The sequence below is a fragment of the Panthera leo genome, chromosome F2 (assembly GCF_018350215.1).
Source record: "Panthera leo isolate Ple1 chromosome F2, P.leo_Ple1_pat1.1, whole genome shotgun sequence".
NCBI classification, from domain to species: domain Eukaryota; kingdom Metazoa; phylum Chordata; class Mammalia; order Carnivora; family Felidae; genus Panthera; species Panthera leo.
In genome coordinates this window covers 3,723,632-3,742,049 of record NC_056695.1, presented here as the reverse complement: position 1 = coordinate 3,742,049, position 18,418 = coordinate 3,723,632, and the positions used below count along the sequence as shown (strand labels likewise).

The following is an 18,418-nucleotide window of genomic DNA, read 5'->3' as shown; positions in this document are numbered from 1 at the left end:
TTGATTTTGATTCAGATCATGATCTCATGTTCATGCGATCGAGTCCTGCATTGGGCTCTGCACCGTCAGCTCAGAGCCTGCTTGGGATTGTCTCTGTATCCCTCTCTGTCTCTGCTTCCCTCTCTCTCTCTCAAAATAAATAAATATACATTAAAAATATTTAACTTTAAACTCTTTATACAAAATTAATGATTTTAAGAAAACACTCACAAATTATTCTCCAAGATTATAAAAGTTTTACAATGTACTTATTAAAGTACATGGAAACATCTCAACACATAACCTTCAAAACATTTCTCAAAATACTGTGAGTAGAAATCATGTCATTTTGATATCTTCTGTGTTAATCTAACTCATAAGGAAGCCAATCTTTCTAGGTAAGATAATTTTTTCTTCAAATAACATGGCATTTTATGTCATTGTTTTTGAAACTATGTTTATCATTTCTTCTCTTTTGTGAGACTATGTAAGCAAATGATATTGGGAATATGATAATAAATACTATTTTTTCTAAATATTTATTTATAAACTATCAGTCATATCAAATTATTCCATGCTTTAGATTACTACCAATTATGGCAAAAATTGTATGTATATGTAACTTACTTTTGGAAAATGAAATATTTTTTAAAATCTATGGACTAAAATGTAATAATGCTTTCATTTGCTGAGTATTTTTGTTATTTTACTAAACTTATTTTTAACTAGTTAAAATTTAATTAATTAATTGATTTTTAATTTTTTGGTTGCTATTATTTAGATTATGCAATTAAAAGTGTACAATTGTCGGAGTGCCCGTGTGGCTCAGTTGAGCATCTGATGTTAGATCAGGTCATGATGTTGCGGTTCATGGAACCACATGGAACATGAATTCAAGCCCCACATCAAGCTCTCTTCTCTCAGCCTGTCAGCACAGAGCCCGCTTCAGATTCTCCTCTCACTCTGCCCCTCCCCACCGTGTGCTCTCTCTCTCAAAAAAATAAACACATTTTTAAAAAAACAAAAGTGTACAACTGTCACTTATCATAAACAACTATAAATTTGAAGAATTGTCCAAGAAAACAATGGGTGAGGAATTTAGAGTTGGAGGGACAAAAATAACATTGCACAAATGCATTTTGAAAATCGCGTAATATCATGCTGATGTCTGTGATTTACTTCAAAATGTGCCAAGATAAGATGGGTTGACAGACAGTTAAAGGGATGAAGACACAGATTTGTGATAAAGAAGTACAGTGCAGTGTAAATGGTAGAATTTAGATAGCGCATATAGGGTGTTTACTGTGAATTATTAAAGTATGCTATATGCTTGAATATGTTCGTAATAAAATATTGAGAAAAATGCTTACAATCCTGCACTGTAAAGTAATGATCTAGTGTAATTAAGGAAATTATTTTATCCCTACCGACAAGTTCACAAATACTTCGAAATTCTCATGGCTTTAGTTCTGTTTCTGCTGCCTTGGTAACAATATTTATTTATATTTATATTTATATTTATATTTATATTTATATTTATATTTTTTATATTTTCCCAGATTTTTTTTAATGTTTATTCATTTTTGAGAGACAGAGAGAGACAGAACGTGAGTGGGGGAGGGCAGAGAAAGGGAGACACAGAATCTGAAGCAGGCTCCAGGCTCTGAGCTGTCAGCACAGAACCTGACGTGAGGCTCGAACTCATGAACCGTTGAGATCATGACCTGAGCCAAAGTCAGGTGCTTAACAGACTGAGCCACCCAGGTGCTGCTAATTTCTTAACCATAAGCCATCCTCTTGATGCGTAAATCCAATAATGTTATATATGCTGGTATTCTCCTTGCTGTTCTCCTGTGATGGTACTTTTTTATTGCTCACGGGTTGCAATTATAAAGGTTACAAAATAGTAATTGTGCTAGCTTTAATTCTTATACAATTTCTATGTCAGCTGACGGATACACACCTGCATGGCCAAACAATCCTATAGAACTGATTGGTTAGTTTCATCTGTGTTAAATAGCCTCTGTATTTAATTGGTATTTTCATGGTTACCCTTAGAGGTATTATTATAGCTCGTTTTATAGAAGGAGATGGCGCCTTTAAAGAAGTTCTGTAACTTACCAGTGGTCATACTCTGTTATTATTTTTAAGTCTGCTCTTTCTCCTATACAAAAATGACTGTCCATAAGTTTAAGAAACACATTCAATGAATATTCTCTGAAACTAGCTCCTAATAAACGAATTAATAAAATATTTTTAAAAATACTATAATAAGAGTGGCATCTGGGTGGCTCAGTCAGTTAAATGTCTGACTTCAGCTCAAGTCATGATCTCATGGTTCATGAGTTTAAGACCTGCACCTGTCTCTCTGCTGTCAGTGTGGAGCCTGCTTTGAATCCTGTCTTCCTGTCTCTCTGCCCTTCCCTCCATCAGTTTCTCTCTCTCTCTCTCTCTCTCAAAATAAATAACATTTTTCAAAAATTGAAAAAAAAACACTATAACAAGAATGAGTAATATTTAGAAACAGATGGGTAACTAATAACTAGTAGGTATAATTAGCTGTATATATAACATATGCTACATTAAAATAAAGTCTAAATATTATAGTTAGTCATTGCATTGCATTTATATTTTTGCTTCATGTTGTCAACTAAGGACTCATTAGCACATTAGAAAAATTAGAAGAGAAGTAACATATCAAATGCTAAGCTGCTGTCAGCAGCTAGTGGTTGAGTTTCCACATTAGCCAGAAGAATATGGAACTGACAATATTAACATCATTCACCGCTATTAGAGTATGTCCTGTGTTTTGAAAGATTGAGAAATCTAACAAAAGCTAAATATGGATAATTTGGGACAATGGTAATGCATCTTTTCGATGGTGATTTAAAGAGCAGTGTGAGTGGCTAGCACGAAGGAAATGGTCAATTAATCGGAGCGAGAGGGGAAAAGAGGAGGAGCTGTAGCAAGAGATAGAGAGAAGGCAGTTCCATGGATGCATCTGTGTTTAGGGAAAAGGCAATGATGGAAATGCAGAATTGAAAATTATGAATGAAGTTAAATAAAAGGAGTGGGTGAAGTTATGATGGTATTTGTCTAAATTGATGACAGACGAATCAAAGGCAAGGCCATGTGAAACATCGATGCTTTAGAGAAACACAGAAAAGATCCAGCAGAAAGGGGCTATATCCACAGTTCCTTCTATAAGCAACCTATAGTCTAAGTGGAGGCAGTAAGTCCAAAGATAAATGTAAGACAGAAATGGGGTATCCTCAGAGCAATTCAGACAAAACGCTAAGGAGAAAAGTTAAGAGACAAGCATGAGCAGATATATAAGGCAAGAAAGAAGTCATCTTGTTAAAAGAAGGAGAGGGTCTGATACGCATATAGAGCAGTGTTACGGGAGACGTATAGTAGGATGTCCGAGAGGGTGATTCCTTGGAAGATTTGGACTGTCAGGCTGACCTCCCCCCATGAATTTCATAGGTACAGGTATGTAACAGATTTATGCTAATTTTAATCCATCATTGAAAAATTATATATGGGTTTGCATTTCCATACCATTAACAATTTTTACTTTGGCATTTGTTATTTATCCTTTCCTTCACACTGGAATAATATATTTATAATTTATTCTGCCCCAAACATTGTTATTGTGAATTTCACCGTAGAGTAACTGAAATGATTTAAATTTTGAATATATACAAATATTAAGAAATATTAAAATAAAGGTAGTGAACCTTTCTGACAAGTTTAAAGCCACATAGTCAATATATTTTGGAATACTGAAAATTTGCATGAGCAAAGCAACAAATAATTCATTTATTCATTGTATTGACACATAGTAACATGAGGAAAACAGGAATTGATTTAAATAATATTTTTCTTCAGGGATTTGTATTCATATCCAAAGAGAGAGTAGATAATGGTAAAATACAATCAGAATTTAATTGAAATTTTGCCACTAAAATCTCAACGTGATTTTATTCTTTTGGCCATGGGGGATATCCCAAAGGAAACAGATAAAGTGTGTTTTTGCTCTTTTGTTTCCCCTAAATATTCTCCCCTTTGCTTCTTAATGGCATTAATGTAATTAGAGGTGGTTAATGTGATAAACCTGGATTTACCTTTGCTTCAATCTGCTTAGTATCTGGATTCTGAAACAAAAATTTGATTTTGCTCTTGCCATCATCTGAAGAACCTTTAAGCTGAGAAAACTTATACCTCCAAAGTACAGCCTAAAGGGAACAAAAAAAGAAACATATGCAAGTCAGCATGATGAATATCTACATTCGAGCCAAGAAATAGTTCCCTTTTAAGTAGTAAAAGTTAATCATATTAAGTTAGTACGATATCCCAGTATTAAAAAATCAATTAAAATATATTGTATATATTATATTTACATTTATATTTATACATATTACACATTTATATTTACATCCATATAATAATAATAAATATCTATACCAAAGGCTATAATTTATTATGCAATATATCCTTTAATTTCCAGAAATAAATTTAATAGCCATGAAATAATTATTTCAAAAAATATATGCAAATAAATCAATTTGAATATCCTGCTTTATATTATCATGAAATATCATCCAGTTCACTTAAAGCATATGTCTATGCTAGTGAATAAGCAAACCATTATTTGGTTTTTTTTCTATTAATAGAAGTGATAAGGTGATTTTGAATTGACAATTCTGTAGATATTCTGTAGTATTTTCTCTTAAAGCTCAAACAAATCGTCTGTAGCTTTGTCAAGATAAAAGATCAGCCTGAGTAAATAATTATGACAAAAATTTACATAGCATCCTCATGAGAATGAAGTAGAATAAGCATTTTACAGAACTAGCCCATGTGTCTATCTCAGTCAATATGATTATTTGACTAAAAGCCTTCTTCCAATATTGCAGAAGCAAGTTTAGGCAGTATGAAATATACGTAAGAACCAATAACGTTAGTTACAACATAACCGTGCACTTCCTGTTTGACTAGACAGTGACATGGGACCCAATGACATGTCCAAAGATTTTTTTGTAAGTGATGTTCATGTATTTTTTTATTTTAGAAAAAAAAAAAAAACTTAGAAGCTTGTACAGAAAATTCTTATCACACAATTTGCTACATTATTAATATCTCACAAAGTATGGTACACTGTCACAGTTAATGAGCCGATATTGGCACATGATCCCTAACTAGAGTCCACCATTTATTCAGCTTTTCTTAGTTTTAACCGAATGCCTTTTTCTTGTACAAGATTCCACCCAAGAATTTATTCATTGTGCCTTAGGCTCCACTTGTCTGTGACAGTTTCTCAGATCCTTGTCAGACTGCCCTTGGTAGTTTGAGGAGTACTGGCCAGATGCTTTGTGGAATGCCCCCTACCGGACTTTGATGTATTTCTCATAACTAGATGGGTCACAGATTTTACAGAAATGAAATAAGACTCTGTCATTTTTGTCAATAATCCCAGTATATATTTCTAAAAGGTTTCCATTTAAAATGTTATTACAATGGAGTGAAGTATTAAACTTCATTAGGTGACCTTAACATGATCAATAATTCATTTAAACATAAAGATATGTGAATAAAAAGCATGGCTTTACATATGAATTCCATTTCTTAATATTCTTACCTATTAAAGTTTTTAATAATACTTTGCATGTTTCCAACCTTTTAAAATTTATTACCTCTTGTTTTGTATTCTTATATAGGATCTTTTCTGGAGAATGTTCCATGTACACTTGAAAAAAATGCGCATTCTGTTCTGGTTGGGTGATGTATTCTGTGTATGTCTGTTAGATATAGTTATAGTCTTGCTCAGGTTCCATATTTCTAGATTTGTCTTCTGTTCATTCCATTATTGAAAGTGGACATTTCTAACTATTTTTATAGAATTGTCTATTTCTCCTTGTATGTTGAAAATTTAGCAAAGCTACTCCATAGTATGGCTGCCTCAGTATCCATTTAGCTTGGTCAAGTGGCCTGCAGGACCTTAAACTGACATTAGCCCCCTGTGCACGTGTATGCCCTAGAGAGCAGCCACAGAGGCAGAAACATGTCAAAATCCTGATATGACTCCCCAACAGCCCTGCGAGCAACATAATCCTGTCTCCTAGGGTCTACATGCCTTGTGCACCACTTAGATAAGACCCCTGTCCGGCTTACTGAAACCTTGCTCTTTGGGTATGAACTGACCAACCCAGCCTTAGCCCAGGAACCCTCAGACACTCCACCCATGGGCCCTAAGAAAAGGCATGCACCCCAGGTCCTGTCTCGCTGTCTGTACTCTTCTTTGACCACTACGTGTGGTTCCTCAAGGCATGTCATGTCTTTCCTCCAGGACTTGTGAGTAAAAAACTCCTGTATTTCAATTTCTCTTAAAGTCTGTTGTCAAAGTTGGGGCTCACCATCTGGAACCCGTGCTCCACTTAACAAATGTTAATTTAACAAAGTATAACACTCCAATTCTGTCAGCGTTTAATATATTTGGGAACTCTGATGCTTGCTGCCTATTATAATTATTAAATCTTTTTGAATTAATCCTTTTATCAATATATAATACTCTTTTTGTCTCCTGTAACAGTGACATCAAATCTATTCTTTCTTTTATTGGTTTATCCACAAGCTCTCTTCTGGTTCCATACTTTGTATGGAATATCTTTTTACATCATTTTTATTTTAATCCACTCGAGTCTTTAGATCTAAAGCTAGCCTCTTATAGACAGCATGTAGTTGGATTATTTTTTAAAAGTGTATTCTGTGGTGAGGAGGAAATTGCAGTTATTGCTTAACGATTACAGAGTTTCTGTCTGGGGTGAGGATAAGTTTTAGAAACAGGTAGCATGAATCAATTAATGCCATTGAATTGTACACTTAAAATTACTAAAATGGGAAATTTTCTATTATTTTAACACAATAAGAACAAAACTTTAAAAAATCATTCTGGAAACAATATATCTCCAAAATCCACTCACAGTAAATGCTAATTAAAATGTTTCCACTTTAACAAGTATAATGAAATAACAAAATCATAAATTGCTTAAAAATAAGTATGAGAAAATTATCAGTAATGACACTAATTAATTTCTACAGCATGTTTTGATTCTTTACTTATCTCCAGACAATTATAAAATGGTTATTTTATGTTAAGTATTTGCTAGGTTTAGATAAAAAAGACATTTCACCATCCTGAAGACATTAATCTCTCTACAAATAAATGTCTTTCCTTTCATTCTTACTATGGGACTACACAATTTATAAAGAAACAATATCCAATATTATAAATTGTCATAAACGTTTCTTTACATCTATTATTACACAGAACTATCTAGCAATAAAATTATCTGGGACAATTAATTTTCTGGAAAAAAAAAAGTTAAACCTTTAACTCACAAGTTCCTCTAAATAAAATTCCTTCTGTTTTAAAGAGCGAAATAATTTAAACAATCCACATCATAGGAATACTACATAATGTAAGTGAATATTGAATAACTTTGAAAAGAGAGAGTTCTAGACTTGGGAGTAACAAGAAATTTTATACTCATTATGTACAAGTAATGTATATGTACCAAAATGAAAAGGAAAGTAACAAACTTAGCGGCATGCAGCAGGATATATGGTATAGTATGACTGCAAACATAAAATAAGGAAAAAGATAATTAATATTATAGAGAGGTCATTTGAGAGAATGAAAAACAATCATTATTTTTAATAAATATGACAGCATTTTTGATCTAATTAGAAATAAAGAATACAATAGCATTAAAATGACCCAGCTTTTTCTGAACATCTAATAAAAATCACTGAAATTTATAATAACTAAAGCTAGCAAGGTTATATTGAAACAAATATTTGCATAAAATTTCTAGCAACAGAATTCTTTAAGACAATAATTTTATTATTTATTTTAAGCCTTAAAAATATTAATATTATTTGATCCAGAAATCCCATTTCTAAAAATTAACTGTAAGGAAATATGACATATGAAAAACAAAGGAAAGTGTAAAACACATTATTAGTAAATATCAAAAATGGAAATTCTGAACTTTTCGCATTAAAATAATGCTCATTTTTCTATATTTGCATAGAAAAATGCAAAAACTATAATGGTAAGGAATGGTAGGGACATGAAATATCCTTTATATTAATCATAGATGAGATAATCATATTAAAACAAAGGAGCTTATAAAAGCCTAGAGGGAAAATGTCTGCCAAACTATAGCAATCTTATGTAGCTCAGGTCCAGGTGTTAACTTACTATTAGATCAGCAACTTTATTTTTAGCTTGTTTACCTGTAACACTAACAGCTTTCATATTCTCACATGATAATTTCAAATAACTCTGAAATCATATGTCATATGAAGTCATTGTAGTGTAAAATAGGAAGTTACTATTTCAACTAGATGGCCTTTCAAGAGGTCAAACAGACGTTAGAAGCTCATTATTTTAAACAGAGTAACAAAGTTATTCTGGGTAAAAAAAAAAGGCATTTATAGACACATGAAGGAGGTTTGGAAACTTTTTAGAATATGGAGCATGAATCCTTGGCTGTGAGTAGGATGGTCCAAAGATGAATAAAGTAGTCAATGAGTCTAATAAGCAACAACCGAAAGATGTGTCAATTAAGAGGTAATGATACTAAGTTAATATCATAACAACTTCTGTGACAGATGATGGCCTGATTTATCATGGTAATTACCCCCTAATGTATACAAATGTTGGATCACAATGCTGTGATCCTAAAACTTATATAATATTGTATGTCCACCACACTTCAACAACAACAAAAGTAAATCGGTAGCAAAATAAAGCATGCACTTAAAGCACTTAACATGGCACCTGGAAAATAGCATTCAATAAATGTTTGTAAATATTAAACAAACAAAAGTTAATGCAGTAACTTTGTTACTTTGGGAATTGGTAATCCTCATAGAAATTCATTAAGGCCAATTTGGAAGAATCTGAATCTGAAAATATTACCAATAAAAGTTTCATAGGCCCAAAAAGGGGCTTAATTCAAGAACTCTTTGGCAATCTTATTTCTTATGCCAATATTTCATTTTTAAGCTTCTGATAAGCATGATGCCCACTATGTTAAGAATATTAATGATGAGTAGACATCACTGTGTTTTATAACATGTTATTTATATCGTTATGGTGAGTACAACAGTGGGTTCCTTGTAGCTGGCTCTATGGCGGACCAAGAGAGGATGGTGTTGGTGAGATGTGTATGGAGAGCGGAATTGCTTGTGGCTGTTTAAGAGACTTTGATGTTCTTAGGAAGAAGATGCTAGTGAAGAATAACGGGAGTGGTTGTTCTTTGCCTCAAGACCTTTCCGATCAGGACAGAAAGTAAACCAAGATGCAGTGATAAGTTCTCTATAAAATACAAGCAGAATTTTGTTGGAAAAATGATCTAGCATGATGTCACAATAAAACTTTAAAAAATAGATGAAATTTTTGTCTCCAGTTTTTTGTTATGGAAGATATATGTATACACACACACATATATATGCATATATATATTAATATACATATATATGTGAATATATATGTATATATACATTATATTCACAGTGTAATAATCACTAGTTGCCAACATGGAATGAGATGAGGAGGATTATAAAGATCAGTAACCCCTCCTCTTTGATCACTTATTTTTGGTGCCCTCTTCTCCATATACTGACTTAGTTTCCATTACCAGTATGATATTAAGATCTTTTCCCTATTATATGGGGCGACTGGGTGGCTCAGTAGACTAAGCGTCCAACTTCCACTCAGGTCATGATCTCACGGTTTGTGAGTTCCAGCCCCACATCGGTCTCTGTGCTGACAGAGCGGAGCCTGGAGCCTGCTTCGGATTCTGTGTCTCCCTCTGTCTCGTGTGCTCTGTCTCTTTCTCTTTCTCTCTCTCCAAGATAAATAAGCATTAAAAAAATAATTTTAAAAAATATTTTTTCCTATTATAATGTCTATATCTCAGAAAAGGTAATGCATTTTGGAGGCAATGTACTGAAATAAAGATAAATCCTGACCTAAGAGGCTAGAGTATTGAAATGTAACCCAAACTTTATGCCCTACTTATAAGTTACATGACCTGGGACAAGATTCTTAATTACATCTTGTCTTGAGTACATTCTGTCGTAAAGTAAAAGTAGCAATAGATCACTATCCTACTTAACGGGTGACTGTGATAATGGACGAGATGATAATGTGATGCAATTGCTTTGTAAATAGCAGGGTTGTCTTCCTATTAGTTAAAATTAGTTTAGTAGAGTTTTTGCAATAGAACAGTGGAATGTGGCAAATTTTGACGTGAGAAGACCTCCGAACACAGGTAGCAATAATCGTGATGATTCTGGGAGAATATGAAAGGAGAGGTGAGAACTTTCAGAAGACAAAGACTGCCTTCCGGACCCGTCTGTAGTCTTCTACGAAGAAAAAAAAAACCTTTATATTTAGTTTTAAAATTAAAAAGTTACTTGATCTTAAACACAAGTCACAAAGTACATTGCATTTTGAGAAAACATGTCCCAGTAAATGTCATAATGATTTCTCATTGCCATCAATGGTATTGTATAGACTCCTGGTTCTAGTTCTATCGGGTCTGGAAAACATCCTCCCTCTCTGTCTGCTCCTATGACTTCCTTGTGTTTCTTCCTCTTATCTGCATAAAGCTTTGATGTGTCATGGCCCTAGAGTCAGAACAAAAGGGGGAGTGAATAATGGAAGAATCACATGGAACTAGTGAGGATGGGGAGAATTTTTGACCGTGAGTGCCTAGACCCTTTCAGAGACATGTTTATTCATTATTTTTCATTTGTTTCAAAACCTCTGAAATGACAATATTTTTTGTCATGCTGTGTAATGCTTCCATCCAACTCTGCCCCCTCAATAGGCGACACAGGCCCCTCCACAGATCCACAGTCGACAGAGAAAGCCAGGCTCATCATTGCACCACCCTCCTTTCCAGAGTACTGCTGTATTGAAATACTGGCTGATAGGGGAATATCACACCAGAGTGTTTTCCTGGTCAGCACAAATGGCACGTGCAGGGTCCCTGCTGATAAAGTTAGGGCACTTGGACAGGGGATCTAACAAGGACAACTTGTATCTGTAGGTGTTATGTGGTGAGAAGTATTCATTATTTCCCATTTGGTGTACTTCCGGCATGCTGCAACTTGTCTCCTGGTATCTGAGAAGACTAAAACTGTCAGGGAATTTGTCAGAGGGGTCAGTGGAAACTAGGAAATTCTAGATGGTAGTACATAAAAGATGCACGGGAAAAAAAAGATGAGTGGGGGGTCTGTAGGGTTTCTAGACAGCAATCTGAATAGATAGAGGTCTTACTTATTTTATGATTGAAATTTTCCCCCCAACGAATTTCATAGCAGCTCCATTCTTACCATCTAGGTCTTCTAGAAATATTAATGCCTCCAAGAGTCTTTTCCTTTCAAAATATTAAACAGCCCTTCTGAGGTCTTCCGTTTCACAATACCTTGCTGATTTCCTTCTTAGACCTAACTGTAGTCTGTGAGCATCCTGCAAGTAGTTGGTCTGAGTTTTACTTTTAACAGAGTAGCTGGTATGCAGGACACGATGGACCTAACTTTTGTGAAATACATGCATCAAGGCAGAATCAACGTTAAAGAAGAAACATCTTCCTTCTCTTCCCTCTTATGTGGTTGTCATGGCATCGGAAAGTTGGGGAAAACCTACTCAAATGAGAATTTTATTTAAAAATGTGGAATTTCCAATGTTAGAGCAGGCAACATTTTAACAACCAGAGATCAATAATGTCACTGGATTTGGCAAGCCATGGTCTCTGTCTTATCCAGATAACTTTAACCAAAAGGCCCTATTTGGGGTTGGGAAATTCTTGCCACCAGCTGGAAGCTTCATCTGTTGAAATTGATGGAGATCAAGTGCAAAAGGGGTAAGAAAAAGAAAAAAGCAGAACAAAAAAAAAAAAACCAAACACCACTAGCAATATATAAAGAAGTTTCTGAATATTTTCCAAGTGTGGAATTTGTCCCAAAGACTTCAGTATAAATAATCACAGACTAGATTTTCACTTGCCCAAGACTTTCCATGGATGAATGCTTCTACCTGCTCCTGGAGAAAAAGGTCAAACATGGTCAAGTACATTTGGTGAGGTTCATTAGCACAATAAAGTCTGAGGATATTTTCAGAAATGAAACTCATTTAACTTAGTTTACCAGGTAGTTTTCCCCATGGAATACATTTAAAATAAAATGGCACTATAAAATAAAATGTTTAATGAATTTAAGTATTGTAATAAGAGATCCGAAATGCCTTCTTGATTTATTAAAACATTTGTTTTTGATAGTCAAAAACAGTGTTTAACTCAACATATTCTTTGATTACATGGGATGATAAATGTAAAATGTATGTGGCATTTTGAAGATATGCTTAAGTATTTTTAAGTGCCTAAAAGTTGCAAGTAAAGTTACTACATGCACGAAGAAAGAACAACACATCGAATCACAGCATTTTCAATATTGTAGTGATAATAAAGTCATTGAAGACAGTCAAAACAAAAAGCAAGTAGTATGAAAACATATAGTAAAATCTTAATGACCAAAGTATTATCACAATTAAAGATTATGAAAAAGAAACTCTGCAGAACAAAAATCATTTGCCTTTTAGATACTCTTTATAATTAATACATTTTTTTAAAACAGTGCAGACAAACATAAATGCTAAAAACCTCTGGTCCAGTCCATTTGGGGTTTATAATTTAAGGTCATTGTTCTCAAACCAGCGTGTAATCCTTATAAAATGCACCTACAAATGATGATTGGACATGAAATGTGGCTCTATCATCAAGCAAAATATTTCACGTGAAGATAATGAGGCACGTAGCATGTGATCTATCATTCCTTCCTGACACTGAGTCACTTGATGGGTAAGCATGTGAACGGACCATAAGTAATATAAAAATACTTTGTTGAGTGCCTGGGGAGCATTCTGCGTGTCTGTTGTTGTCCTTCCATGGACAAACTATTACCATGAGCATAGAACTGTTCTAGGTAAGCTCTTTCATGCATTTCTTCTAATCCCTCCAGGAGTTATGCAATAGCTACAGTATTTCCACTTTCCAGGTCATACGATTAAAGAAACAGCATAAACAATCATAATATTTCACAGCTAGTAAGTGGGAATCAAACCGAACTACGTCATTCTCCATGCTCCATATTCCTGCTTTTATCCCAAGCTGCATCTTTGATCTTCTATAATTATGTGGCTAACTGAAAAAATCATGGACCCAGTTACTGAGTATGACAAACTATAAATGAACTTTCACTGCAAGTGCCTGACTCTTGTCTTAAAATAGAAGAGAGACCTAGAGACGCCACCCAGTGTGAAACACTAAACCCAGGAAAGTACTGATTTTCTCAAACATAGTGTGCTAAGAAGGAAAGCTGGTGAAAGCAAGATGAAAGGGGCCAGCCAGATGTCCGAGGCTGGATACTCCCCTCGCGTGCTTTTGGCTTGGTAATCTTGCTTGCCTCCTGCATTGGCCAACCGCCCCCTTAGCACAACTGATAAGTGCCCCCTCCCCTTTTTCTTTTTTTCTTTTGATCCCCCGCAATCCCATCCATAACAAGAGGCCGACACCAAGGCTCTGGGCTCAGCCTTTGGAGGTGACTCTGCTGGGTCGGCACCGGTGCAAAATAAACAGTATTTCCTGATTCCCCAAGGCATGTCACTTGTTTCTTCCTGGGCACTGAGTATTTGCTGTATCATGTTCTGAGTCATTGTTTCTTCTTCATACTGCTTTGCTATTTTGAGGTGTTTTTCCCTGCCTCTACAAGTTGAAAGCTTTCTGTAAGCTACTCATCTGTTTAAGACCCATTGCTAGAATTGGCTTAGAGTTGGGGAATGTTAGTGATCTAAAGAGCTTTCGACATTTGTATAATTCCTTGAGGGATACAACCAAGTGACTCAGGTTAGTGAATGAATTCCCATTTGTATAGCACCAAGAATGTCTTAGATGCAAAGTATTCAAAAATATAATTCAGTGGTTACATATAAATGGAAAATGAAGCTATGCACATGACAGTGAAAAACTTACATGTTGAACCAAAAAAGGCAAAACCATCTCAAACACAAACTTTCTTAGTCTCCATATCTGTTCACAGTTTACCAGCATTGATTTTTCATGCCCCACAGAAAAATCCCTCTTTAAAAGAACAGAAACAACTTCTACCTAAAAAGGTAATGTAAACATCATGTCATCTATCTTATGAGAAATAGAAGTAGAATATTTTACCAGATGGGGGGCAAAAACACCAGAAAGAACAACCTACATATATATTACAACAAAAAGGCTTTGAAAGCAGGATATAATTTGACTCTTCCTAGAACACCGAACACCTGGCCCTTGACATTTAATTCATGTTTGCCCACCAATAACCACACATACATTCTTTGTTTCCTTGCCAATTGTCTTGATGGGCCTTCAAGTTAGGCAGTAAATCAAACCTTCCACTCGCCCTTATTCCCATTTTGCATAAGTCTTCCACTTTGGCAAGAAGCCCAAGCATACGTATCGCCTCTTGCCTTCAATCTATCCACCCTCCCCAACCCTGAAATTAATTCACAACAACTTTTAATGTTTTCAAAGAGGCTCTTCCCTTCTCCTTTTTGTGGGTGTGCTAGCAATCATATTTGGTGGAAAACCAGAAGAAACGTCTTGAAAACTATTTTCCTTTACACACCTTTACACTTCCCATTTGTTCTCCATGCGTGTAAAATTTATCTTAATTAAATGTGTCTTGGGGCCTAATTACATTTTTACTTCAACGCCATATGAATGTTAAAATTTTATAAGTTTGAATGGTGATGACAGAGGGATAAAAAGAGCAAATTCGAAAGATCACAGAATTAGATGAAAGCTTATGCCTTTCACTTATTTCTTTAGGTGATATCATATTCATCGATATACTCATTACTAGTGGTTGAATTACTTCTGTGTCTTTGAACTGTGCTTGAGTCTGGATCAGAGATTACAGTTAATATCTCCACCCGACTTAATTGTAATACATTATGTTAAGTGCTGTGCTGGGGTACACCTACAATTCTCTGCTTTTCAAGAAAGGACATCAAAATCAGACAGGTGAAAGAAGGCTTTCTGGATGAAGATTCGCACTCGGGGGTGAATGTAAATTGTGGGGGTGTTATGTGTAAAAGCGTGGAATATGGCTGAGCCTCCAAATGCTGGGGGGGGGGCGCGGGGGGGGGTAGGATGCAGGAGATAATGCTAGATTACAGGCAGAAACCAGAGCATTAAGAGGCTTCTATACTGTGCTAACAAGTATTGTCTAAAGGCAGTAGGAAGCCACTAAAGTAATTTAACAGGAGAAACTGGAGACATGGCTGAAATTACATTTTCGAAGTACCATTAATCTGGCAATTGTGTGAGAGATGGACCAAAGGGTGATACAAATCTATGTCTTTATAAGGCCCTCGCTTCTTGCCACAGTATCTGAAAGTACCCAGTTCCAGATGTGTTTTCATTTAACTGTAGATTTCTTGAGAGGAGGGACCGCATCCCTGGTTGGATACCTAGTGTCTACCTGTGGTCAAGGCAGAGTTAATGCATAAAAAAAGTCTGTCCAATAAATAAATCTAAAAGGACGATGTGGGTGATATTGCAGAAACCCAAGTGAGAAGGAATGACCCAACTCAGTTAGCAAACCTCATCTAGATTCATTCAGGAGGAGTTGCTGACGAAGAGACAGGAGGGGAGAAGACAATTCAGGCTTCTTTTGATAACTAAGAATGGAATGCAGAAGAGTCATACCAAAATGGACAGCAAGTTCAGTGTTGGGCAGACTGTGTTGAGATGTGTTTAACATGCAGCCTTAGAGATCAAGACGTATACCTGAGCTGTAGTTAACAGCACAGAAATTCATTATCAGGCCAGCTGCCTAAATTAAAGACTGGGTAAAACAGCCCAATCAAGCTCAGAGTTAGTCTATCAAACATATTTTATTTAAATTTATTCCCCTCAAACGGACTCTACCTACAGGGAAATCTAGGGAGAAGTAAAAACAATTTAAAAACCAGAAAACGTGTTTTTAAAATTCAGACTTTGTGAGTCACTTTAGAATAGCTTAAAGTCATCAACTGATATACAGAGTACTTATTTTAATCACATCCATGAAAAATGCTACAAAAGACTAATCAAAATATATGTGAGAAAGAATGCGCTAACATGTTTCCACCTATACGTGGACATGATGTGGCTATTTGTTATTATTAACATACTGATTTTCTTTTGAGAAACCTAGTATGTCATGTGCATAATAAGAACTGGTAAGAAATTTTGGTCTTGTGGGTATGAATTTCTCAGATCCTTAGGGTTTTGGTTTGTTATTGTTGTTGTTTTCTGGCAACATAATAAAATTCAGCCATACTCTGAGTTCATATTACCAATCCTCTATGCAAATCAACTCTTTTCTAGTTGTTTCTTTTTAACATGTCTGCACAATCAGCTGCCAGCTCAACGGATAGTAACAGCTATAGAGAGAAAAAGAAATGAGTTCCCTGAGATGTTGCATCCAAGCCACTGTGTCTGTGCCGTGTAATCAGCATTTCTGTTTCGTCTCCAGGTTGACTGCAAGTTCCTCCTCTGACAGAGATGAAGCACGTTATTAAAGACCTGCTAAATTAATACATAAGTATCGGCGTATCTTTATTTTTGAGGCAACACCATCCTTCACATTAACTAATTTGATTTCTAAAATTTAATTATGAACTTTATTGGTATGAATCCATTATTTGTTTTTTCTCTCCCTGAGCCTGATAAAAAAAAAATCCCAAAAGTCAAAGACATTTGTATTTCTAGAAATTGACGGCTTGCCTCTTTTTCAGGTTTATTAAGTTTCTTAAAATTCTAGTTCTGATAGTTTCCTTTTGACTCAAACGTCAAAGGCATCACTTGGGAAACTACTGCATTCATTAAAGTGGCCACATAATGAATTACCCTGGGATGCACCGTCTTCTTTTTTTGCATGGCAACATTTCGATTTAGGTAAAAAGACCATACAATTTGGCAAGCAGTTGAAAAGAGTCGGAATTACATATGAGGGCATGTGTGAATGTAAAGTTTTGAACGGGTCTACACAGGGTGGGATATATGGGGGATCCCAGTTTTAGAGCCTGATGAGTTTGGAATAATTTCATATGTCAGTTGATTGGTAAATGAAACCTGCCTGCCAGAAATGTGTTTGTATTAGAGACCAAGAAGTCTCTTGGGATAGAAGGCATTCTGAGATGAGTAAAACCAGTTGCGCAGCATTGCAGGGTATAGGGGAAAGCCATCAGAACTACACCCTGGAATTTTAAGTTTCCGATACAGTATTTATAGTATCTGGATCCTATGGTATATCACACTACACGGGAGGGTGTTTTCCCAAGAAACTTAGAAAAGTCACTTAACTAATGGAAAAGTAAGATAGCATCCTTCTCATTTTTACAATGAACATAGTAACTCCTCGGTGACTTCTCCAGAGCTACTTTCACGAAAATAATGCAACAGATGTCCTGCAAATCCGCTCCTTTTCCAGTATATTTCTTTTTTCCCACGCCCTTGCTCAGGTCAGAAACTCTGGTGTTGTACTTAGCTATATTTTCTCTCCCTAAGCACTCCTGTGTATCCTTATTATGAATTCTCGGCCACTCTGCATTCTCAAAGCCTAGTCTACACCTCCTCTAACCCTTTCCCTCCCAACCTCAGCTCGTCTTTGTCTCCAAAGCACCACAAGGGGGCTGGAGTCATCATGGCTTGCCTCGTGTTACTAAGAGAAGATCTTAGTGGCTTTCCACGGCCCTTGGTGCTCCGAGCATCTCAGCCCCCGTCTGCCTCGTCCCCGTAGCCAGGATTATTGCAGTGTACCTCTGAGATGCTCTCCCACCGTGGCCCCGGGGGGACCTGCCCTTTAACTTGGTCGCAGTCTCGCGCTTCGGCCAGTGGGATTTTGTGATTGCCCCGGCAGCAGGGGCATGCTCCGGTTGGTTCTCCTTCTGCCCACCACCCCAAGTGCAGACTGGCAAAGGATCCCTGTGCAGATCGCTCGCCCGATCCCACACAAACGCGTGAGAAAACAGAAGAAAAACAAAATTACGGCTGTCGTCGTGAGTCTGTGGCCGTAGTTAACCGACGGGAGTGCCAGATCTTTGCTGTAAAGACCATGGCTCCTTACGGGGCGGGGGGCCTAGCCACTTTTGACCACGGCTCTCATGCTCTCACTCTCCTGCTCCTGCCCTCTGGTCCTGCCCATCATCTGACCTCTCAGGGTGTTCACACATGCTGCTTCATCTGCCTCCACCCTGGGCCTGGCTAGCCACTCATGACCTAGGAATTTCGGGGCGAAATGTAATTTTCTCCAAGTGCCACCC

The 18,418-nt window shown here is 36.1% G+C and overlaps 1 protein-coding gene across 2 annotated transcripts in view; it reads right to left on the bottom strand.

Annotated features, from left to right (window-relative positions):
* SNTG1 (syntrophin gamma 1) overlaps positions 1 to 18,418 on the bottom strand; it is a 564,503-nt gene that overhangs the window by 25,603 nt on the left and 520,482 nt on the right. For both annotated transcript variants that reach the window (XM_042924327.1, XM_042924328.1), the window contains exon 17: positions 4,107 to 4,217. In XM_042924327.1, coding sequence (XP_042780261.1) covers positions 4,107 to 4,217 — 111 coding nt within the window. The remainder of the gene's footprint in view (positions 1 to 4,106; positions 4,218 to 18,418) is intronic.